Genomic DNA, 26882 nt, shown 5'->3' on the forward strand with positions numbered 1-26882 from the left:
GAGAAAGAACTTTAGATGTTACTCATGTCTGCTCCTGATTAAATTATTAGCTTACTATATATGACATTAAATTATAATTACCTATTTCAGTTTAAATAATCACCTCATTTAATTATTCCACTTTTAAAGCAAAAGGTCATTTAAAACTATTTTGATGCAGAAATATTTTCTAAAAGCATTTTATTTTACCTATGAGTACTCTTTAACTCCCTCTGCACAAATCAATTCTGAAATTCTTAGCCTCTTTTATTGATCAGAAATTGTTAAATATTTTCCCACTTCTTGTACCTGATAGCTCCTATCTTTGGCCTCTCCCAATGCTGCCTTTTGATATATTTGGAAAGTCAAGGTGACTCCTATTTCTAATCAGTGTTAGTCAATATGGTTGAAAGGCTCCTGAAAAGGGGTCACTACAGATCATCTGATTATCACAATTTTCTCAGCAGGGGAGGTGAGGCAAGCACAGGCAGCCAGAACCAAAGCAATGTGATGGGAGTAGAGAACAAGGGCCTGAGAGGGACCGATTTCAAGAAGTAACAACATGGCTGCTTGGTTTGGGGCTGAGAACAGCCCATGGTAGCCTTGGCCCCTCCTCTCAGAATGACCAGGCAGGCTTGCTTGGTTTTCCATCAGTCAAGGTGATCCCTATAGGACTATCATTCTTTAAGCCCCACCTATCTGGCCCATTCACCGTCATAAACAGATCAATACGAACCTTGAAAAACAAATATAGACAAGCAGAGACACAGATAAATCACTCCTGTACAGTTCTAAGCTCTTGGTTTTCAAAGTCCCATTTTATCTGAACATAAACTGACCTTAAAGCACCAGAGAGTATTTGTATATTTTTTAAATGGACATTAACAGATCATCTACCTACCTTTCCGAAAACTAAAACACCGTTTGATTCTTCTGTATGTAGTTTTAGGAATGAACGGAGTTGACGCTAAGGCACCTGAGGGGCGTCCCCCAGTATTTCGGTCTTCAGGCATCATACAGGCCCGAAGTTCTGAATCAGTTCCAGGCTTCCTTTAAAACCTGCCTCTGTGTGATACCCCACGGCCACTCCTTCTCATGTTTATTTGTTAGGGCTGAAGTGCTGATTCCTAGAACTTGAAGGCTTTGATCGTCCAGGTCCCAGATCAGGGATAAGTTACCACCTCTCATTTACTTCTCTTTTGGCAAAAACTTCCTTTTCTCTTGCCTAATCCAAGGAGCTTTAAGATTTGGGTGTTTTGCTTTAAGTTTCTCCAGACATTCCAAAATGTCACAGCAAAAAGAACGGCAGCCAGCCGCACCTTCCATTCAAACAGCAGGAATTGTTTTGTTTTGTTTTGTTGTTTTTGTTTTTTGTTTTTTTTAATTTTTTTTTTATTAAGAACTGTCTTCTCAGCTGGAACTGAGGGGACTGAGATTCCTCTGGAAAGGTCAGCAAATAGTCGTGTGCAAGGGGAATAAAAGGAACAATGACAAAAAGGCCCCTAAGGAATACTTCAGGACGGTCCTTGCTGGCTCCTTTCATCTGAGCAAAAGGGGAAGCAAATAATGGCACCTTCTCCAGAAAGCATTTCAGTGCATGATAGGTTCTTTTCAAAGGACTCCCCTGTTCCTTTTACAGCACCCCTCATCCTTTGATGCTCTCTGCAGGCTTCTCCCTTTTCCCGTCTGTCTTCAAACTCCCAGGGCTCCCGAGGGAATCGCCACGTCAGGACAGTTGAGTGCCCATTCCAAGCAGCCTCCTCGGATCCGTGGTGGAGGCAGCTCTGCAGGGAGCCTTTCCTCCCCCTCCTCCTGCTCCGTCTCCCCTTTTCTGAATGAGGGCTGGGCGGGAGCTGGCACAGCCTCGGCTGCCTCCGTCACCGTGGCTGCGACCGCCTTCAGTGCCCGCTGGTCACATGCAGCAGGTGCAGTCACAACAGTATGAGGGGAGGAGGGAGAATGCCACACAGCCTGTGAACCCCTTTCTTCTTCATCTGACTTGGTATTGACTTCTCTGCCCTTGTCTGTGCAGCTCCTTGAGAGCTGGCTGCCTCAGCCCCTCCAGAAATCAAACAGCACCAAACCAACCCCAAGGGGGTGAACTTGCTCCCCCTCCTTCCTGCATTTATTCTCTTCCTATACAAGACTTTTTCAGAGATTTTCCGACTGAATCTATTTGTGAGTGCTGATTTAAATGTGCATATCACTAAAACATATGTGTCTGTACTGGTACATACGTGTGTGTCTGAAATAGAAAAATATTCTCAATCTGGTAACAGAGAACTTGCAGGTACAATTATCATAAAACAAGTCAACTCAACTCATGTGTGTGTGTTTATACATATTTATACATACATATATTTCTCTGGTTACAGTTTGAAAACCAATCCTGTTTTCAACTTTCTCCTCTGCTCTTGGCATGCACCCTCTCCACCCCAGACCACATGTCTACCCAGACTCTCAATCCCACCCACTGAACAATTTACTCACTGAGTTAATCATTCATCCACCTGGCTGTTCCATGAGCAGATGTGGAATGCTAGTGCTTTAACCCCAACTGACCCCCAAAGGTCTCTGCATGCCTTTCTAGCCATTTGACAGGAACACTACAAAACTGAGGGTACTACAAAGGTACTCCCTTTAGAAAAATCATTACTCTGACCAGCATGCCCAGATTGGTTATGGTTTGTCAGTGAAGGAATCATTAGTAGTTATTTCTTTCCTATGTTTCACACTTGTTTTTCCCTTCAGCGTCACTGCATGCTACTAGAAAAATAAGGAAGCACACAGTGTAACTCAATATAAACAAGACAGTGACAATGCCAGACTGGGAAACACCTCTCCAGCCGCAAACTTCACTGACCTGAGTACTGGCATGGAGGGAACACATGTAACCCCAGGACTCTGGAGCTGGAACGAACTGCAGTTAAAATGGTTTTGTCCAATTTTCTTATTTCACAAACAAGGAAACTGAAAGTCCGGGGTAAATACCCCTTATCCAAGATCACACAGCTGTCTATGTCAGAGGCAAGACCACATTGTCTCCTATTAACCCCTGCTTGACTGCATGCCAGTTATTCATCATGTGGATTATTCACATTCAGGACTTTTACTGCATCGATGGGTCTCTGACTTGACTTTTTTTGTAAGGAGACAGAAATACAGGAGGAACCTAATTTTGTTAGTAGCTAAATTTAGGCAAACCACTCAGACCTAATGAACACTCAGTGGATTCACACTCTTCCTAGATCCTGCGCTTGGTACTTCCATATATATTACCCCCAAAACAATGGAAAATAATTGTAAAACAACAACAACAACAACAACAACAAAACTGTAAAAAAAGTAAACAAACAAGCGAAACAAAACCCCTAAACTTTCCCAAAGCTAAATAAATGTTTCAACATCCTAACTTTTGGATTTAACTTTTAGGCAGAAACCATATGCCTCTCAGCGTTATCAATGGGGAAGCAACTGTTTACAATTGGTTTTAAGCAGATAACACAAAGCTGAAGTGTCTAGATTCAATACTGAATTTTGTTATCAGGTTAGGTTGTTAAGTGAATGTTCACTCCCATTTCCATTGGTTCCCTTCTCTTATCTGATTATCTGTTTTAGGTTTTCTTTATTAAATAAAAAGAAAAGACCTGTAGTTCCAAAGCCATGATTTTCACATAATAGTTTTTCATTTCTAAGAGATTGAAAGTTTGGCAATCTCCTTGGGTGTCTCCTATTTTTAATAAAATGTCTTATTATTGTAATGGTAAAAAGGGAATATTTTACATATCTATGCAGCCTGAACAAAAATAAGCTTAGGTGTCTCATGAAAAACTTTAACTTTTTAAAACACATGTTGTGAAACGGCAGTATAGGTAATGCAATGCCCTTTTTAAAATAAACACATTAAAAATGTATCCAAAGGTGGTATACAGAAATTATAAATCACAGTGATACGTCACCTTCCAAATGTCTTTACAGATACCATTTAATCAATGACCATAGCAATATTTAAATGTTGGGAGGGAGATTAGAATCTATGAAGTCTCTGTTCAGGATTAACAGGCTTGGGTTCCGTAACTTAGGGAGGAGAGATATATTTTCTTATGAAAGGCAATTACAGCAGTTGAGGATATTTTTAACAGCTTTTTTGAAATATAATTCACATATGATAGAATTTATCCATTTCAAGTGTACAATTCAATGATTTCCACCATATTCACAGATATATACAACCATCAACAGTGTTAGAATATTTTCATCACCTCAAAAAGAGATCCCACATCTTGGGCTATCACCCATCCCCTCCAACATTCCAATCCCAGCACTAAGTGCCATTAATCTGTGTCTCGCTTTCCCTGTTCTGTATTTTCATATGAACAGAATCATATGCTATGTAGCCTTTTGTGACTGGCTTCTTCTACTTAGCATGATGTTTTCAAGGTTTATTCACATTGTAGCATGTATTAGTACCTTATTCCTTTTTTAATGGCTGCATAATAATCCCTGGTGGACGTTTGGGTGTTCCCACTTTTTGGCTGTTAGCAATAATGTTGCTGTAAATATTCATGTACAAGCTTCTGTGTGGACATATGTTTTCATTTTTCTTGGGTATATATCTATCGAGGGGTGCTGGTCATATGATACTTCTGCATTTAATTGATTGAGGAACTGCCAGACTCTTTTCCAAAGCACCTGTACCATTTTACAGTCCAATTAGCAACATAGGAGCAATTTGATTTCTTCACATCCTCATCGATACTTATTATTGGACTTTTTGACTCTAGCCATCTTAGTGGGCATTAAGTGTTATCTCATTGTGATTTTGGTTTGCATTTCCCAGATGACTAATGACTCTGAGCATTTTTTCATGTACTTTTTGGCCATTTGCATGTTTTCCTTGGAGAAATGTTTATTCTGATTCTTTGCCCATCTTTTAATGGAGTCAAACTGATTCCAATTTTTAATTTCTCTTTAATACTGAGTTGTAAGAGTTCATTATAAGTTCTGGATCCAAGTTCATTATTAGATATATGATCCGGAAATACCTCCTCCCAATCTGCTGGTTACATTTTCACTTTCTTGGTGATACCAATTCAGGTATTTTTGAAGGACTTGAAAAAACATATTTATTTTAATTATTACTATTTTATTTATTTTTTGTTTTGTTTTCATGTACCAGTAAGTACCAGTACAAGTTTTATTATCAGAAAGGCATGGGCTTGTGATTGTGGGTTTGTTAATCCCACAGTAAAGGTAATAGGTCACACTATTGCACAAGAAAGCAGGAGGAAGCCCACAAGCCAGAGGCCATGGGTTGTCTTCCCAGTTCTGTTATTCATAGTGTGGCTGACATTTGTCAAGTTACTCACCCTACCTGGGTCCCAATGACCTAATCCACAGAATGTGGCATTGAACTAAAACAGTGGTTTTAAAATATTCTTTACCAGTAAAAAACATTTTCATATTTTCAATGAAATGTTAACTGGACTCCTAATAGATAAGATAGATAAAAGAGTTTCCAGTTATATAAATGTGTTTGAAACTCAAATTTTTAATATTTCTTTAAAATTCAATCAAAGAGCAGGGAGGGGGTATGTTAATACAAACATTTGAAACCCTAGATTATATGCGACAGTTGTGATCTTTTATCAATGTCAATATTCAGTTTGGTTCTATATTCTATATTAACTTTTAAAAATTCTAATGTTCAGTTAAATCACAAAGGATTTATTGTAAAGTAAATGAGTACTTTAAAAGCTTGTCTTGCAATCTCATAACACTCTTCAGTTAAACAAAAAGGGTAGAAATTTTTTTATAGGAGCATTGTTTCTATGGTAAGTGTTCTATGCTAAAATATAGGTCTTTACAAGTAAATTTCAATCAAGCACTTATGAAATCCCTGAAGCTCATTCCATAGGATAAGGTACAGTAGTCCCTTGTTATCCGTGTGAAACATGTTCCAAGACTCCCAGTGGATGGATGCCTGAACTTTACACATGCTATGTTATTTACCATAGATACATACTCATGATAAAGTTTGATTTAAAAATTGAGCACAGTGAGAGATTAAAAATAATAATTAACAATAAAATAGAATAATTATAACAATACTGTAATAAAGGTGGTTGCTTCCTCTCAAAATATCTTGTACTGTACTCACCCTTCTTGTGATGATGTGAGATGGTAAAATGCCTATGTGATAAGATGAAGTGGGGTGAATGACATATGTACTGTGACACACTATTAGGCTACTATTGACCTTCTGACAATAGGTCAGAAGGAGTATTATCTGCTTCTGGACAGTGGTAGACCATGAATAACTAAAAACCATGGAAAGTGAAACTGAAGATGAAGGGGACGACTGTATATATAAACCTATCAACCACTAGAGCATCCCTTCCAAGTTCATAAATTTGAAGACTTACATAAAGCTCAGAGCTGTTGTCTAGTCCCACTGGGATAACTTCTGGGACTCCTGGGCTGGTGGGAACTCCTGTGGCCACTGATTTGATAAAACTAATTGGATCTCATTCATTTCTCTTAAGAAAGGGACAGATGGACGAGGAAGAAAGGGAGAGAATAGCACACTTGATGGATATAATCCCTGAGCAAAAATACCTCCTTCAGCAGATATTAAGGGACTCCCTTAACTCAGAAGCCCCAGAAATTTGATAGCAGAGGGAAGAGAGCCTTTAGAAATGACAGTGACTGAGGACTGAGTACACCTCTCAATAATAATCATGAGCCACTAATGTTGTAGCCGGGGGGAGGGGGGGGAGGGGGGGTCTCATCCCACAGGACTTTTCAAATGCTTTACACAGTCATTTACTAGCCATTTTAGTATATGAATAGGGTGACCATATAAGTTGCCACCCAAACTAGGACATCAAGAAAATGAAAAACAGCCCTATCAATAATTATCTTGGGACAACAGTTGTAAACCAGACTGTTACCAGGCAAACTGGGATGAATAGTTGTTCTGGTTAGGAACCTCCCCCTTGCCCAACAGAAGACACTGTTAGAAAACAGACAAGTTCCAGACATGTATCATTCACCTGGTAAAACCACACTTTCCAACTTTTTAAAGTACACCTTTGAAGTTATTCTAAAATGTAGAATGGGGAGTCAGCCTAAGAAGTATCTAATATATTAAGGGAAAAAAGAATCACTTCTGAATTCAGGGTGCTGCCAATACACAAAAGAGAATATAAAATAAATATTAGAATTATAATCGGTTTGCTAAATATGAATTTGATTTAATATGATTTATTTTAGCTACATCCACATAAAATAATTAGGCTTTACATTTTGGGAAGTGCATGTTGGCTATAGATAAATTTTTTTGAGTTCTTGATTTGGTTTCCAGTACTGAATTTTTACTTTAAATAATTTTTCTGTTTACATCATATCTGCTTATCTATTTTCTCTCTTTTATATTCCTTGATAGACAAAGATTATTTCTTTTACCCTTTCTTCCTCCTTTTAGTTCTATTTACAGCACCAGTTAGTTTATTCTTCACATGGCACATTCTCAAAACTATATTAACTAAGATTTTTAAAAACTTATCAAATCCACAAACACTTGTCAGATCACAAAGCATTTTTTTTTAATCTAGTAATCAGTGGATTATCATCTAGAGCATTGCTATTCTTCTTTGATATCGCTGCGCATCTTGGGGCTACGATCCCTTCCAAAGATCCTAGTCAAAAATGCTTTGCCCCATATCTGCAGGGTCTTAACTAATCTATATCATAGTATCATTCCCATAACTATTTATTGTTAGTGAAATGGAAAAATTTTAAAAAACCCATATCATCCCTTTTTATAATTCAAGATATTCATAGAAAAAGATCAGTTATTGATATTTGATCTAAATTTAACTTCTGGGAGTTACTTACATATATACCTTAACAATAATATGGTATAATTTACTATTTATTTTAACACTCATCCATTTGAAAATAGGAGCTGATAATAACATCAACTGGGAGCAGAGAAAGGATGAACAGGTTTGGCTGACCTTTCTGTTTTTCCATGATTCTATGTATACTCACCTCCACCAAAAGGTCCCCATATGACTCGACGGATGGACTTAACCCAGTCTTCCATATCATTCTGGGTGCTCGCCATAAGGAGGTAGCTCTCATGGTTTGCTGTCATCCGATCTCGATCACCTCCTATAAGACAGTAACACATGAGTGTATGCTCGGCTGAAGTTTCTTCATCAGCAGCAGGAGTCCCTGAAATGTACACTGTACCTGCCCAATCAATTGGAAATATTTACCATGGCTTCAGTATGAAAAAAAAAATCTGCTTAAAAAGGAAAGGCTCTTATGTTTCCAGGAGAAAACTGGAGAACAAATGTCATTCCCCAAACAAAGCCTGCCTTTTTGTCCTAGCAACGGTCCATAGGTCTGCATTAACTTATAATCCAATCTATTCACACTGCACTGTTGAACAAGGAGAACTGGCAAAGCAAAATGAAAGATGGAGAAATAATCCACAGAGTCTGGATATTCATTGGAAGCAAGTGCTGAGCAGTCTAAGTACTTCTTAGTCTACACACAGTGAGGCCACCAGGACATCATGGGTAAGCAGGGGAGCTCTAGGAAAGGGAAAAGAACCACATGTAAAACTTTTGACCCAGAGGTCCTCCTGTATTCCTCCATCCTGGAAGATAAGGCTCTGCTCCCAGAACACACCTGCAGGATGGGCAAACAAAGAAAAGAGAAGAACACACAAGCCTGCCCACAAATTAAACCCCTAGATGGCTCTCACGCCGAAGCGTGAGCTTTGAAACCCCAGTGGTGCCTCCATGCAAAAGCTTGATGGTTTCTCTTATTTCACCCTCCAAAAGAACAACCCATATTCTTAAAAAAATTTTTTTAATGTTTATTTATTCTTGAGACAGAGACAGAGTGTGAACAGGGGAGGGGTAGAGAGACGGAGACACAGAATATGAAGCAGGTTCCAGGCTCCCAGCTGTCAGCACAGAGCCTGACGCGGGGCTCGAACCCACGAACTGTGAGATCATGACCTGAGCTGAAGTCGGATGCTTAACCGACTGAGCCACCCAAGCGCCCCCATATACTTTTAAACCTTTTTAGTCTCCAATATCAACTTTGAAGTGCCAGACGTCTGATGCATGTGATTTAATTTCTTAGAGATGTTTTATAGCATTTACATTTCCCTGATGACTCATTTTTCTCATTGACAAAACAGGCATCACCGTATATGACCCTGAAAGAGGTCTTGAGACATGGTTTTTCTTACTTCCTATCTTGTGGTTAAAGACATGTATCAGCAACTATATTGCTTCATTTTCTTCGAAAATAATTAGTGTTGTTCATGGAAGGAATAATTAAGGAAATGGAACATTTAACTGAATTCTGAAAATATTTTAGTATTATACTAACTTCTAAGGTGCTCCAAATATCTATGAATATTTAACTATTCACTAAGTGAACACTAAGCGTTGTACGTTTGCAGCCTTGGGTTGAATTGATTCATTTGCAAGTGTTGTGTTTGATGGAAACCTTGCTGTTTGGTTTCTAAGTGGATCTGAACACCTTCATGAGGAGCTTGCATGCTCCAATTCACAATAGGATCACCATTCACTGTTCTTTCCCACCCAACCCAACTTGCACATAGCCGTGAAAGTTGTAGGCATTGAATCTGCAACCTCTGAATTCTATACAGCTGTTCTAGGTTGAGAAATACAGTTATTCTACCACTGATGTAAATGACAGAACAGGCGAAAGGTCAGAGAAGTGAAATAACTTCAAGCTTATCAGACGAACAACTAAAATTGGTGATGTACATTTTAATACAACTGGATGGAAGTAGGAGGAGGGGCTGAGGAACCACAGCAAAGTGGTTTCTTAACATTTACAAAATTCCTGAAAAAAATAAGACTAAACTTCTCACATTATAAAGAACACCTCACTGTTTCGGAATCAATAACCCTCTTACACCTGTAGGTTTATCCTCGGTCAGTCATCACTTTAAGTAACTTGTATCTGAAAAAGCGCCAGTTCAGGAGTCAGAAAACCTACCTGTAATTTTATATTAGCTGCTTAATTTCTGGGAAATTACATAACTTTTGCAAACTCAGTGTTTTTAATTATGATTTAGCTATAAAAATACTGTTATAGTACATTTTCGTGAGAATTCAATGAAATAAAGTAAGAATATTAGCCCGGTGTTAGGCTAAAGGAGAAATGCTGCAAACACCAATTCAGTCTCATTTAATGGCTACTACACCTACAAATGCAAAAAGACCATATTACATTTAACTTCACCTCAGAGGGCACCTGGGTGGCTCAGTCGGTTAAGCGACTGATTTCAGCTCGGCTCATAGTTTTGGAGCCCCGCCCCGCCAACCATCCCAACCATCCTTGGCTCTGTGCTGACTGCTGACAGCTCAGAGCTTGGAGCCTGCTTCAGATTCTGTCTCCCTCTCTCTCTCTGCCCCTCCCCCGCTCGCACTCTGTCTCTGTCTCTCTCTCTCAAAAATAAATAAACTTAAAAAATAATAACTTTAATTTGACCCCAGAGATATTATGTGTAGCAGGTGCTTGGAAACAATTAGTCAATTATATATATATATATATATATATATATATATATATATAATCATATATATATGATGTCATTATATATTATACATATAATTATCATTTTAAAGGCTATCTTTACTTGATACATAACAATGCACATTAAAATTATATACTGTACATATATGTAAATATGCCAACGTTAATATGCATGGCCGTATAACATAAAAGCAGCAGAAAAAACTAAATGACAAAAGAAAAATAGGCTTCATTTGACACAGCGCAGTACTAATAATTTATTTTGTGTTCTTACCCATTTATACCATACCACTAGCCAAAAATTTACCATTGTGAAATGAAAATATTTTAATTATTGTCTTTGCCTAAGGGATGCTTAGTAATTCGGGCGGCAATATCCTGCTATGTCACTCCCAGCCCAGGCAGAGACAGCCTAGTAATGAGTGAGTGACAGCCACTAGAGTGTGTTTCTGCCTGAAAGCAGGGAAGAAAGAGAATAATAAGCACAACTGGCCATTATCCCCTGACTTTTCATTTGATTCTCTATCTCTGCCAGTGGTGCTGTATGCGTGACCCTGAGTCTCATTTAGACTGCCAATCACAGATATGAAATCCCATCTGTGAATTTCACCCATGGATATGGACCTTGATTCCTCAGTGTATTAACAAGACAAGGGGAAAATATTTTAAAAATTTTATTTACCAGTCTTGGTGGAAATATAGACTCTTTGCTACGAATGCGATTAAAACAATTGGAGACATTTATATAAACATGAACTAGACACTCTACTGAAAATACGTGATTTCCAACTAGAGATGCCATCAGTTCTGATTCAAAACCCATCAGTTCTAAGGGCAGGTACTGTACCTTGCAATTGAAGGGGCTCAAAAACAACTTAATGATATATCATTTGATAAATAAATAAACTCAATATTGACTTTCAACCATGTGAATCAAGTTTCACTCTCTTTGTGAATCCTTTATAGGGCTTCATGTTCCATTTAACCATTTGTGGACCTAAAATTCTTTAAAAAGGTGAAATTTTAAAAAGCAGTCTTGAGATCTAATTATCACTGGAGCGACAGGGTCATCGTTATCTTCAATCCCTATGTGTCTATGTGTATGTGTATGTGATATGATACCTATTAAAGCCAGTGTATGCCTTCCATTTTTAATTCTGCTTTATTAAAATTCCATTTTAATAAAATGCTTCCATTTTTAATTTAATTTAATATTAAATTCATATTTAATTTAATAAATATCTGTGCAGCTTTATTTTTAATTTTTAATACTACTTTAGATTTGCACAACATATTTTTATAGGACATATGTTTCAGGAAATTGTTCGTGCCTTTAGATATTAGCTTGGGAAGGTAATAATGCCTTGGTGCTAGTGTTAACACTTCAAGCATTTGTGATTTTAAGTTAACTGAGCAGGTGACATCATTCAATTTTACTTCTTTATATATAATTGAAAATACATGTGCATTTTGGGGGGTCTTCTGTATATTTGCATTTGATATAAATCTTTCTTCTCCAGAAATAAAATAGGTTTTCTGAAATAAAATAAATACTTGACATAATTAACTTTCACAAAAATTAAAAGGTAGATTAAAAAAGCTTAATGAATTTAATAGGCTAAGAAAAAGCTTAATTTAAAATTGAAAGGTAGGTTCAAGAAATCTACAATAAGGTAAATGTATAGTTAATTTAAAAAAGAGGTACAATTCCATTGACTATATGAAAAGTTTGATTCCTCTAATAATTATAAAATAATAACAATTTAAGAGATAATATTTATGAATAATTTTGCATAGAATTAAAAAAAATTATTTGTAAGTAATCTCTACACCTAATGTGGAGCTTAAACTTACAACCCTGAGATCAAGAGTCACATGCTCTATTGACTAGCCAGGCAGGCACCCCTGCATAGAATTTTTTTTAATTTTAAGAGAAATATTGGAAATGATATGTCAAAATATATATGTTCATTGTTTATAGGAATATGGATAATGTTCCCTATGATGCAGCCACTAAAATAGGATTTTGATATGAGTTTTTATTATACAAAAGGAAATGTACACATTTTTACATGTGATATTATCTCAATTTTCATATAGAAGGAAAGCTAGATAAATAAGATACTACATAGAAATACACAGTAATTTTGCCAAAGGTTATCTCTGAATGATAGGATTGGGAATTTCTTTGTACTTTTTTTGTACCTTTCTGCATCTTCCAGATGCTCAACCATGTGTTGTTTCATGCATTAGTCCAGATATTCTATCAGGTATTATTTTACATGAGAAAAAAACATTATTGAAAAGAGCAAATGATCAGAATGAAATGGTCATGAAAGTACTAATCCATAAAAAGCCAAGGTGAGCTGAAAGGTAATTGTCACTAATTGTCACCCAGTAATGCTTAAGAGTGCTCACTTGAGTTCTCATTAATTTGCTTATAACCTCATATTCCTCTTTTCCCAGATACTGGTCCTTGAGTACATCCCCAAAGGAAGATTTGGGACAGGTGGCCAGTGCTGCTCAGAGCACAGACCACTTAATGTCACTAGGATTTTCTCAGTGAAAACAAGACTACTACTATTATGTGCATTACCTTTCTTTAAAAAAAGTTTTTTTTTTAACATTTATTCATTTTTGAGACACAGAGTGTGAATGGGGGAGGAGTAGAGAGAGAGAGGGACACACAGAATCCAAAGCAGGCTCCAGGCTCCAAGCTGTCAGCACAGAGACCAAGGTGGGGCTGGAACTCACAGACTGAGAGATCATGACCTGAGCTGACGCTTAACCTGCTGAGCCACCCAGGTGCCCCTGTGCATTACCTTTATTAAAAAATATATTAAAAAAATTATTTTTCTGAATTTATTGTGTGGAAATTTCCAAAATAGTTGCCAATGTAGATTTTTGTTATTTTCCCTTAGAGAAAAATACTTGTACTTGTCCAGATTATGAACTAAAAAGCAAAACAATTATTCAGAAGCAAAGTATTTATATGTATGTCAACTTGAGTAAAAAAAGTTTAAATATATACAGTAAATTATTTCCTCATATTTAAATTTTAAATCAAGTTGCTCAAGGGAAACTGTGGTATAGACATTTGGGTTCATTTCCAAGCATAGCTCATGGTACAGACCTGAGGACATTTCAGTGAACACCTCTGATACTGTTAATAATTTCAGGAGCAAAATGTTTCCTCACTCCTAATTGTAAATCAGGTCAAAACGAGGCATATTATACTATTTATTTTATTAGCTTACATGAAAATATTTTATATTCTAGTTGGGGTTACTAATTTCCACTCACACAATTGTAAGGTTTTATTTTACTTTTTTAAAGCATTACTTTTCTCAAAACTTAGTTTGGGTCTTTATTGGCAGTAGAACTCTAATGATAAATTGCAAGATATAAAGTAAATTCTGAAGGATATCAGTGGAAAATTACTAAGATGGGAAAACATTTCTCCACCTTTTATGGAGACTGATATTTGCAAATCAACCAAAGTTATGTGAAGTATAAACTACAAATTATAGGCTTCTATGGATGCCATCACTTCTTAATAAATAACAACAAAAATAATAAAGCAGCATATAGTTTACAAAATAAGGCCAGAAAACAAATTGGTCTCACAATCAATATCATCTTTATTTTTTCATATTGTTTTGTGTATAATAGAGACATTGTTATCTGAAGAATAAGAGTTTTGATATGCTTTGCTAATCAAGTTTTTTTTCTAAGTATTTCTTCCTGAGAGGTTAATTTCTTAAGTATCAGAAGGGCAAAATTTCAATGTATATTGTCAACAGAAAAGTTGCATTACTCTCTAATGAGATCTTGAATATTTTAAAACCCCTAAATCATAAAATGAGAATTAATTAAGGGCCCAATAGAAATAACCATCATTTTATTTGTAGTGTGTAGTCACTACCATACAGCAAACACATTACTAAATGTTATCTTGCATTATAATAAAATTAATGCTACATTTTAATCTCACGAGTACTTTATAATAATGTTTTACATATTTCTTATATCATCCTTACTAGGTCATAATCTCATTGTAAGAATCACACCACATTATGTATATAGCTAACTTATGTTTAAGACGAAAGCAACTAGAAATGCATACTATTTAAACCAATTAAAGATTGATTGGTATTTATTGTTTATGGTAGATTTTTAATCATTAAGTTTAGAAATAGTTTGCTGGAAGTTTGTCTATTTGGCTACAGATATAGAAAGTATTGACATAAACATTTTATACTGTACAAGTTTCTTCTGACTTGCCTTTCCTCAAACCTCACAATAAAAAGTGTCAGCAAATGTGAATATTAGACCAAAGTGCTAGCTGGATCAAACTGCAAAAACAAATAGTTCCTACAAGGACATGTCATTCAAGAAGTACTAAAAATAGGTTAGAGTCAGACACTGAAGCCAGACTCATCAAGTTCAAATTAGTCATTGATTAGCTGTGAAATCCCTCATGTTTAACTGAGGGTGCTAGCAGCACCTGCCTCCTGGTATTATTGTGAGTTAATTGAATGAATAATACCAGTCATGTTTGGGACATGGGATGCTATGCTGTTATTTTTATTTCCGTGTATAATAATCTTGATTCTAACTTTTTCAGTAAATGAAACATAATTTGAATCCTTTAAAATACAGAAGGCTAGCTTATTTTTGAAAAAAATATTCTGAATATATTTGTAAAGAAAAATCCTTTTATAGGAAAGTAACTATTGATTTATTTTTTAAGTAACTATTGATTTTCATATTGATCATGTTCTTTTTTTTTTTAATTTTTTTTCCAACGTTTATTTATTTTTGGGACAGAGAGAGACAAAGCATGAACGGGGGAGGGGCAGAGAGAGAGGGAGACACAGAATCGGAAACAAGCTCCAGGCTCTGAGCCATCAGCCCAGAGCCCGACGCGGGGCTCGAACTCACAGACCGCGAGATCGTGACCTGGCTGAAGTCGGACGCTTAACCGACTGTGCCACCCAGGCGCCCCTTGATCATGTTCTTAAAAGAACAACTGTGATCAATTTACTTTTAAATAGTGAATGAAAATTGTAAAACTTCAGATAGGCATAATTATATTTCCACTAATTTTTACATTCTTGGATCCATCCTTTCGAAATACCTTCTATTTGTGCTAAGTACATTAAGTATAAACATGATATAACTTATTACATTTTGGATATTTGTCTTCCAAATTGTACTGGATCTGGAATAGAATCTCAATTTAAGTCCAACAATATATTTTAGCTTTCACTTATGTCAAAGGCTCAGAATCTAGCCACTTCCTTCTCATCATCTAGTTAAGTTCTAATTGAAATTTCCAAGAAATAGATAGAATACTTCCCTGGCAGAGCCAAGGCTTCTAGAGTTTGTGTCCTCTTCTAATTTAGCTTGGCTAGTTTAAGAGATCATTGAATTCAAAATTTCACCTGATTGACATAGAAGGCAGGCAGGTAGAGTAAATGTAATGTATATTTAGATCAGTGTTACTCCAACAATGATGATACAGAATGGAATCATAAAGGAAAGCAAGACCCCAGTCAATAATCACCCATTTGTAGCAAATGGAACGTCATTCATAGTCAAAGAAGCAAGGCAGAGAATTTACTGGCTTAAATAAATCTAAAATTAAAATTATTGGTCTATTAGGAGGTCCCTTAATACACAGCACACATGATGAGTCAAATATTGGAAAATTTAGGAGAAATATTTTGGAATTATATTGAACATTATACTCCCCATGAACATGTAAATAAACCCTCTATTGCAGAATCTCTCAAAGTGTGATGATACTACAGTGTATATGTCCAGGAAGGTAGGAAGGTACTTGTTAGAAATGCAAATTCTTAGACCCAAGCTCAAATTAACTGAATCAGAGACTGCAGTGGTGGGACCTGCAATCCTTGCTGTAAGATGCAGAAACTTGCCAGGTGATTCTAATGTATCATAAACCATGAGAACCACTACTCTTGTAAGACAGTTTGCTTTAATAATTTTTTATAAGGTTTATTTACTTTTGCGACACAGAGAGAAGGAGAGACAGAGAGAGAGAGAGACAGACAGACAGACAGACAGAGCACAGGTCGGGGAGGGGCATAGAGAGAAGGAGACACAGAATCCGAAGCAGGCTCCAGGCTCTGAGCTGTCAGCACAGAGCCCAATGCGGGGCTCAAACCCACCAACTCTGAGATCATGGCCTGAGCCAAAGTTGGACGCTTAACCAACTGAGCCACCCAGGCACCCTGACAGTTTGCTTTAACAGGCAGAGACTGTAAATTTTAGAATTTACGTATTTTAGCCAGTCTTCCTGTTAGCTTATATCTATATCTTATTTTTTCAGTGACACCCATTCAGCTACAAAGTACTAAGCTTTAAAGCTATGGGTCGTATAACTTATCTAATTGCTTATTTTCATTGTAAATAATTAACACTTTGCAACTAGCTTGCAAGGACATATCACTCAAGTTGGGATTACTGAATCTAGTAAATTTGTGGGCCTCATACATTAGAGACGGCATACTTTTATCTGGCCAAACATTAGAGCGCTTCTTTTTGTATCTGAATACAGATTTGTTACACCTCTTTTCTGATGCCCAGAGTTTGAAGAGTGAAAAGGACACTGAATTTGAGAAGACATGCCACTTTTGAAGATCTAGATTAGAATGATGAAATCCATTTTGAAAATTCTCTTGTATCTCCCTCTTTTTATTGTTTTGGAATAATAGAAATCTGCAAGATTATTTTTTAATGTTTATTTATTTATCTATCTATCTATTTATTTATTTATTTGTTTGTTTGTTTATTTATTTATTTTGAGAGATAGCATGAGCAGGGTAAAGGCAGAGGGGGGGTGGGGAGAAAGAGAATCCCAAGCAGGCTTCAAGCTGTCAGCGCAAAGCCTGATCTGGGGCTTGATCCCATGAACCATGAGATCATGACCTGAGCTGAAATCAAGAGTCGGACGCTCAACTGACTGAGCCACTCAGGCGCCCCTGCAAGTTACTTTTATATCCCTTGATTCATTTGGTTTTTACAATATCCCTGGGAAGTAAAGCAGAGCATTGATTATTTTGCCCAACACATAGTCATTGAGCACTTGTATTGTGGCTGTCACTACTCTAGGTTCTGAGGATACAGCAGGGAGTAAAACAAAGTCTACAATCCAGAGGTGAGGTCCAGACTGAAATGCAGATTTGGAAGTCATCCATGTGGCAGTAGTCTAAAAAATATGGGACTGGATGATGTACCTAAGGAATATTGCCTCTAGAATAGAGAAAATGCAGTTCACGTGAGCTGCAATGTTTAAAGGTTGAGAAAAGGAAGAGGAATTAGCAAAGTAGATTGAGAAGGTACATCTAGTAAGGTCAGAAGAGAAACTAGAAAGTCTGAGTGGAGAAAGTGGTCTGGTGAGTCAAGAGCTGCTGAGAGGTTAGATAAAATGATGACTGAGAGAGCATAGACCACTAGTATAGGAAACACAGAGAACACTGGATTAGGCAACATGGAGATTATCGGTGTCCTTGGAGGATTGATCAGACAAGCACAAATATAATCATCGTGGGAATGTGTTTGTAAGATTATGGAAGAGAGAAAACAGAAACACCCAGTATAAACTACTTCTCTAGGCATTGTAGTGTATATAGGGGCACAGAAGTGGGGGTAGTGAGTGGCTGTGTAGGCGAGTTGTGGGGCCAAGGGGATTTAGCTTGGGAAATAGTACAGAATGTTATATGCTTATGGGCATTATTCACTGGAGAGGGAAAAGCTAATGAGGTGGGAGAGAGGAGGCTTATAGATGCCTCCATGTTTCTTTAAAGTCATACTCTAATTCTCTCACTCCCCTCAGAATCTTCAATACATGTTGACAGTTAACATAATTAATTTCTCCCCAAAGTTTGTTACTTTAAAAGTATTTGAAACATCTAGAAGAGAATCATCGAAAGAAAAGGAACTTGCATTAAGCAGTTGTTTCTACACAGCTCTGCCTACAGGCAACACAGGAAGGAATGGGGTTAAGTTCATAAATCATTTTTTAAAGTTAAATTTTACTACCTTTACTTGAGTGTAGTGTTTGGTATATGCTCAATAGGAGATTTCACTTACTTGAGACATTTTCCTTCACACAATATTAGTTTTAATTGCCACAGATGATAATTATTTAATATTACAAGGCAGTTTTATAGAATGGGTTTTGGTATATACAAAAGAACTGATACTTTAAGATAAAATGCTATGATAGATAGCTCAAAATTAAGTTGCTCCAGGGGCACCGGGGTGGCTTAGTTGGTCAAGCATCTGACTCAATTTTGGCTCAGGTCATGATCTCATGGTACATAGGATTGAGCCCCTCTTTGGGTTCTGCACTTTCAGATTCTCTCTTCCTCTCTCTGCCTCTCCCCTGCTCATGCTGTTTCTCTCTCTCTCTCTCAAAATAAATAAATAAACTTGAAAAAATTAAGTTACTCCACTAAACAAATGACAAATAGTAATCATTGTAATGGTGTAAAATTAAGAAAAGCTCTGATTTTGATTTGAATTTGAATTTTGTTCTCTTAAACCACTAAAATTAACTTTGCAGTCAGAACAGCTTAACTGTCCAGTACTTTGTCTCCCACAGTTAATGTTTGGGTTTGCTGTGTTTCATTAGCTCTAGGGTGTATGTCTGCAAGGGCAGGACGTAAAACACACCTTAGGGGTCTGGAATTTGAACCCAGCCTTCTAGCTAGCTTCACAGAGAACACATTTGTATAATGTGCCCAAAATCCAACACTAAGAACATTATAGTTTCAGAACAATTGTCACTTCCTTTAGTAAGGATACTTGTGAATATTTTCCTAACTTGCTTGATATAAACATATTACAAACTAACTCTATGATTTCCTCAAGTGTTAGCTGTTTTCTCAGTAAATGTTTAAGAGTCTCTATGCACACTCTGTTAGTTCTTTAACCTATGTCTGGAGTTGGGGGTCTCACTTCATTATCCCATTCTAACTACAAATGATTCCAAGACCCTACAAAAAGAACAGGGGCCAGAAAGTCACATGTTGTTCCCAAGTTGACTATGGACATAGAAGTTCCTGTAAAGAATACTACTCTTTATCTGCTTCTTAATCCAAAACCCTTGTAATACTAGTTTAGAATGATTAACACTATCAGAAAGGCTAAGCAGACTCTAATTCTCATATTGGTGATGTGATGAGTACATTTTAGGATGATTTCTTTTAAAATAAACACACATGAATACACAAACATAACTGCACTAATGCTGATTATAGATTATTTGATCTATTTTTTAAAGTTTATTTATTTATTTTGAGAGAGATAGCTTGAGTGGGGGAGGTGTAGAGAGGGGGAGAGAAAGAATCTCAAGAAAAACAATCCCAATGTCAGTGCAGAACCTGATGTGCAGCTCAAACTCAAGTGAGATCATGACCTGAACCAAAATCAAGTCAGACACTTAACCAACTGAGCCACCCAAGTGCCCCTATTTGATCTATGTCTTAAAACATGACTTTTTGTAGTCAAGATTTCCTAATTCAGTCTTACATGTATGTTAAACATTTAAAAAAATCAAAATTTCCTTCCAAATTTTCTGAAACTCAAAAATTTTGCCACTTCTGATGGGTTAGTCCATCAATTTTCAATATCATCAGTATAATAACCATACAATTAGGGTTAATGAGTCAGATAGGAAAAATATTATGAAAGGAGCATATTGTATTGCTTCAAAAGCAATCAGCTGGTGAAGCGCATTTTAAAACCAAATAGAGTATGTGCAGAATGCAAGTAACACAAGTGATTTTTTGAATTTTTAAAAGAAAAATATTTATGAAATCTAAGTGTTTGGACATAATAGGTTGGTAAGTACTCAATACATGCTTGGGAAGATTTTGGCAGATCTCTATGTTTCCCTTGGAGGCTGGCAGTAGTACTTAGGATAATTAAATATATTATTATGGTTTAAAACAGCTCAGGTATGCAACAACATGGATAAACCTAGAAGGTATAATGCCAAGTGAAATAAGTCAGATCAAGAAAGACAAATACTATATGATTTCACTAATGAGTAAAATCTAAAAAACAAAATATATGAATAAACAAGAAAGCAGAATCAGACCTATAAACACAAAGAATGAACTGATGATCATCAGAGGGAAAGGGTTGGGGGAATGGGCAAAATGGATGAAGAGGAATGGGAGGTACAGGCTTCCCATTATGGAAAGAATAAGTCACAGGGATAAAAGGCACAGCATAATAAATACTGTGAACATAATTGTAACAGCACATGGTGACAAGCAGCAGCTGCACTTACGATGAACATAGCATAACATATAGACAAGGCGAATCACTATGTTGTACACCTGAAACTAACACTGTGTGGCAACTATACTCAAATAAAATTTTAGGAAATAAACAAATAAAATGGCTCAAGGATCTTAATTAGTGCATGAACATGTTTAAATATTTAGGGAAATCTAATTTGTCAAATTCAGAAGTTAATAGAGCTTTAACCAAAAACAACTAAACGTTATTTTGTGATCACAAAATGGAACAACATGTGACTGTGTGGCCCTTATTCTTTTTTTTTTTTTAATTTTTTTAAATTTTTTAATTAAATTTTTAATTTAATTAAATTAATTTAATTAAATAAATTTAATTTAATTAATTTAATTAAATAAATTTAATTTAATTAATTATTTTTAATTTTTTAATTTTATTTTTTTATTTATTTTGAGAGAGCCTGCGTGCATGAGCTAGTGGGAGGGAGGCAAAGAGGGAGAGAGAGAATCCGAAGCAGGCTCTGCACTGTCAGCAAAGAGCCTGATGCTGATCTCAATCCCACTAACCATGAGATCATGACCTGAGCTGAAATCAAGAATTGGATTCTTAACTGACTGAGCTACCCAGGCACCCCTGGCCTTTATTCCTTCTGTAGGGTCTTGGAATTATTAGGAATTAGAATGGGACAATTAGATGAGACCCCTAACTCCAGATATAGGTTGAGGGATAATAATAATAATAATATTATTATTAATAAAACATTAATATTAATAATTATTAATTAATATAAATATTGATTATTATTACTATTATTGGAACTACAGTTTAAGGCTTAGAAAACTCTAGGTTCTATTTCTTTAATTTCTTTAATTAATGGAGTATTAATTTAAATACAAGTAGTATTGAGGAGTGTTGCCTTACATATAAAGCTCCACTTAGATAATTAAAAACAAAACAAAACAAAAAACAAAAACCAACAACCTTAATGGACATAAATTAATTTTGATGTCAGAAATATATCAAATTCATTTTACTAAAATACTAACTCTTTTCTTTTTACTCCAAATGAGTCAATCTGGCTAATTATATCAGCATTATTATAGTGGCGTTTTCTTGGATGTTTTAAAACATTAATTTTATGATACTGGATAATATTAAGTAAACAAATGAATGAAAATCTGAAATTATCCCTTAAAATTATGACCCCCACTAGCCATTTGCAGGCACTTGAAAAAAAAATATGGAGTCTTATGTTTGAAAATTACTTGTAACAGGGGCACCTGGATAGCTCAGTTGGTTAAGCGACCAACTTCGGCTGGGGGCTGGCGTCATGATCTCAAGGCTCGTGAGTTTGAGCCCCACGTGAGGCTGTGTGCTGACAGCTCCGAGCCTGGAGCCTGCTTCGGATTCTGTGTCTCTCTGTCCCTTCCCTGCTGACACTCCGTATCTCTCTCTCTCTCTCTCAAAAATAAACATTAAAAATTAAAAAAAAAAGGAAAGAAAATTGCTTATAACAAATGAGAAGCATCTTAAGAGAAACATTATAAAACTGAAAACACTTCCTTCTCACCTCTCAAATTAATGTGCAACTACTACCAAAACGTCAAAAAAAAAAAAAAAAAAGGCAATTGTCCTTAGGAAAGAAAAGTATAACATCACTTAGGGCAACAATAAGCAGTTCAAAGTTTTAATTTATTATCCACTTAAAAACAAATATGCTAAAAATTAAAAAAAAGTTACCTAGCTTTTACATGAATTTTACATAACTGAATCCAAATGAAAACCTTTTTAAATTAAGGAAAAACAAAGGCAAGAGAAAGCTAGAAAAAGCTGTTAGATGTCTTACATTCTATTCACTTTTTTATTATGTAGTATCTTTCATATCTACTACAAATATATACTTCTTTGAATTCTTAAAGTTCTACAATTTTCTAGACACATGCAATAAATTAAAATTTGATCCTATCTACTGACAGGTTAATGCTGTGCATCTCATAATTTTAAATAGAAGAGTAATCAGCCAGAATCTGCAAATCAATTCCACTTAGCATACTATCATTAATTAACATTTAATGAATACCTGCAGGTGTATGCAGTAGTATTAGAAATCAATAACCAATTGCTGCTTGGGGACAGGTAGTCCAATTCATATATAATTGCCAACCTAAATCTGGCTAAGCTCTGAGTACAGATTGGGAAATTGATTGACATATATTGATAAACTAAAGGCAAGATTCCTAAAAAACACTCAATGGGAAATAACGGAATATTTTTTTTTTCAAATGTAATGTAAGAAAGCTGCCAAAGAGGCAATTACTATATGCTATCTTTCTGGATCTTTTCTGTGAGGGGCGGGGAGGTGGAGGGAAGGGCATAAAGTAAGTGGATTGGCACATACATGTACCTTCGTATACACCAATATAGAAAAAGAAGAAGAAAACATATAAAGCCAGTTACTTACTGGCTTTACAGTTCATAAACACCTCAAAGTTAGCAAGCACGATAATTTAGATAATAGAAAAACCTCACCGTATTCAGAAAATCTGAAGAAAGCAAGACTGAACTAACTATAATAGTTAAAAGATATTTCTTGAATACATGAATAGAAATTGAAGAATTATATGACTCCATTCACTCAAAGTCATTACTTACTGCTCTTTAATATGCACATAAGCTAGACCTAAAATATATTGAAATTCATGTAGGGTAGACTTTTGGTTTTACAACATTTACAAAGTAACAAGTGAGTCAAGACAGGGGAAGTTATTTGGTACCAATATTAGATACCAGCAGAGAACAACCATAAAAGGGAACTAATAGGATTACTTACTGCGGTAGGTGATCTACACCCAAGACATAAGTTACCATGTAACTCCAAACTGGAAAGTTATTTTGTTGATTTGTTTGTTTGTCTTTTTAATCTAGAGTTTTTCAGCCTAATAACAAGCCATTACTTTATAGCCCAGGTAATTATTTGGACTGATGGTCTCTGACTCTAATGAGAGTGCTCCTAGGACCTGCACATGATTATTGGTTCTTTTAATATATTATTTCATCAGTGCAAGTAACCTGTGACGTAGGAATTATTGTGCCTGTTTCAGAGGTGATACAATAAAGCATCAGGGAGGTTTTGTTCATTTCTCAGTACACATAGCTAATAAACGGCAGCGAACAGGGTTCAGTTTGACTCCAAAGGCCAATTTTCCTTTTCTATTACTCTTGTTTTTTTCAGAGTCATGCTATGCTTTTTCATGACTCACCCTGTACTCTCTGCATAACATTTCCTTCTTCCTTTCTTTAATGAGGTCTTTAAAGATCTTACCCAAATCAGCAGTCTTGCTGTCTCTACAAATAAAGTTGTTTCCTCCTTCCTGACTTCCACTGTATCCTGTATGTATCTCTGATATAGCATATGCAACATTATTTTGCAATTAAAGTGGGGTGGCATCATATAGGCATGTGACTTAGTGCATTCAACTATATATTTATTATATTTTTTAAAAAGAAAATAATCCTTTTAGTAATATAAAATTTCAAGGATCAGGACAGTTTCTAATAAGAGATAATGTGCCAGATATAATTCATGTGCCCCTTCAAATACACTCTCTGCACTTTTCCACCCAGCTTCCTGCATGGGAACACTAACTTGTATGGATGATACCATAGAGGGTTTCCAACCTAGAGCTTCCCTTTGGGTTTGGCCAATAAGCAGTCATGGCAGGAGATAGGAGAGAGGAAGAAGTGTAAGATCAAGGTATTTATTTCCTTGACTTCATAACTCTGGGATTGCCTTGAGTTGGTTCTGTATTTTGACCAAAAGTCACTACAAACTTTTCTACATGGTACTCTTTTTTCTAAGTTCTACTAACACCTCTTTGCCATTGCCCCTTAGACCTCAGACTGGGAAAGCTCCTTCACTATTATAAAGCCCAAGTTATTTCACTGTTGTTTGTAATCCCCAAAAACCCCACCCACATTTTTGTAAGTAACACCTTTGTACAGAAACTTTCTTCAAATTATCCTAATTTGAGTGTGTCACCTTTTTCAGTTGGGACTCTGATTAATACAGTTAAGAGTAGATAACTGATTCATTTTGAACCCTTCAAATCACAACATTCTCCTCATTTCTAAAAGCCTAGATATGTAGTTACTTCAGTGCAAAGGAAAAACATAATAAACTTTCAGTTAGTTTAATGCCACACCTACTTAAATTTTATATACTTTCAAGACTGCGAAGGCACTGTGAGAAGTACAAAAAGAATTTATGATATGATCTCTCCACCAGGGCGTTTTGATCTTATTAAGGATATAAGGCATGAAATGAAGAAAATTATAAAGGAAGCATGAGCTGAACAGTCAGGTGCAGTCATTTATGATGCAGAGAATAAAAGGTATCATTTATTTATTATGGTTCCCATGTGCTCTGGACTTCCGCCAGCCTGCATCTAAGCTCTAAGAAGCTCCTCAACCGCTACAAGCGCATTCTCTTTTGTTTCACTTCCCTGAGCCTTTCTTAGCTTTTCCTTTTCTAGGTTCCCTGAAAATAACTGCTCTATTATTAGAAGATCCCCAAGATAAAGATAGTAGAAACAAGGCATCACTTGTTGGATGAGTTCATCTTGAGCAGCACTACGTGGCAACACAAAACTAGTTAAGAGCCATCGATGCAAAGGTGATTAACTCATAATTCTTATTCATAAGTGGTGTGCCACCTCAGAGTGGACATTAACAAGTATATGCACCTGCAATTCCTAATTCCAATAAAAGGTGGGTGAAAGTGGGTAAATGCAATGCTTACACATACAGAACATACACACACACACACACATACATATGTACAAACACACACATACACTTAATACATACACATGCTCACACACAGGCACACCTTTACTGGTAATTCTGAATCAGATAGGAATCCATTTGTACATGAGCTTATAGAAGAGAGAAAATATATAATGTTGAAAGTATCCAGGAAATCAGTCTCAAAAAGAGTATAAAGTGTAGGATCCTTGGTAAACATCAAAATAATATTTCTTTTAATAGAATTCATCTGGATATGTCTACTTGGGTTTCATAAAGTGATTCAGGAGAGGAAAACATATTGAACATTTAAATGTATGTAAAATTTTAAATAAAATAAACTAGATGTGTGTGGCTGTCGATTTTTATGTTGGCAGCTATAGGAATACCAAATGATAAGTTGGCCACTGGGGGGGCTTTTCCATTTTCTTAGAACGTAGAAATATATTTATTCTAGGAATATATTAACAACTACGGAGGAGCAAATTTGAAAATCTTTTTCAAAGATTTTGAAAATCCAATATAGGAGCTCAGAGCTTGGTCAAGGCTCAATCTTTATTTCATAGCAAGTGTCTGAGCAAGCAAGATTTCTTGCATATCAGATTTAATTTTCTGTTCATTTTGCTTCTATAATGAAGATGAAAAAAGTAAGTTCCTGCATGCATAGTCAATCTCCATTTTCACCAATATGTACCCCCCATCAGAACTTTAACTTTCTTCTTATTTAAAATAAAAATAATAAAAATATCTCCCTGATTCCTGAAAGAATAGAGTGAGGGAAATCTGCCTTGGATATGGGCTCCTGTTTAAATATAGATCACGAATTTTATGTAGTTCAACCACATCTCCCTTATCCCTCCCTTTATGAAATGGCTATGAATCAATCTATTATTGACTTCTAATGATGCTTATAACTTTAATACTTTATATTAAGCACTCAAAAATCTCAAATGTTAGTAATGATGCAACTTGGAGTTGTTTTATTTAGGGTAAAATATAGGGTCAGTATGGTGATTGTTATGACACTATAATCTTCTATAGATCTTCTGAGCCTTCAGCTCATGTTAGTTTGTAGCGCCAAGATTAGAATAGTTCAAAATTTAAGGAGCACCAAAATAATCACTAATTGAGATAAATGCTATTTTAATAACATATTTAAAAAGACAAATTAATATAAAAATTCATAATGAGAAAAACATCAAAAT

General features: G+C 35.8%; 1 protein-coding gene across 9 annotated transcripts in view; it reads right to left on the bottom strand.

The window, feature by feature from the left end:
* Positions 1-26882, bottom strand: part of ARHGAP24 (Rho GTPase activating protein 24) — a 516404-nt gene that overhangs the window by 61363 nt on the left and 428159 nt on the right. For 8 of the 9 annotated variants that reach the window (XM_047855838.1, XM_047855840.1, XM_047855837.1 and 5 more), the window contains one exon: positions 8035-8157. In XM_047855838.1, the coding sequence (XP_047711794.1) occupies positions 8035-8157 (123 nt within the window). Of the gene's footprint in view, positions 1-880; positions 1039-8034; positions 8158-26882 lie in introns of those variants that run through there. The other variant, XM_047855841.1, reaches the window with a different exon arrangement.

This window comes from Prionailurus viverrinus, chromosome B1 (assembly GCF_022837055.1).
Source record: "Prionailurus viverrinus isolate Anna chromosome B1, UM_Priviv_1.0, whole genome shotgun sequence".
In the NCBI taxonomy this organism is placed as follows: domain Eukaryota; kingdom Metazoa; phylum Chordata; class Mammalia; order Carnivora; family Felidae; genus Prionailurus; species Prionailurus viverrinus.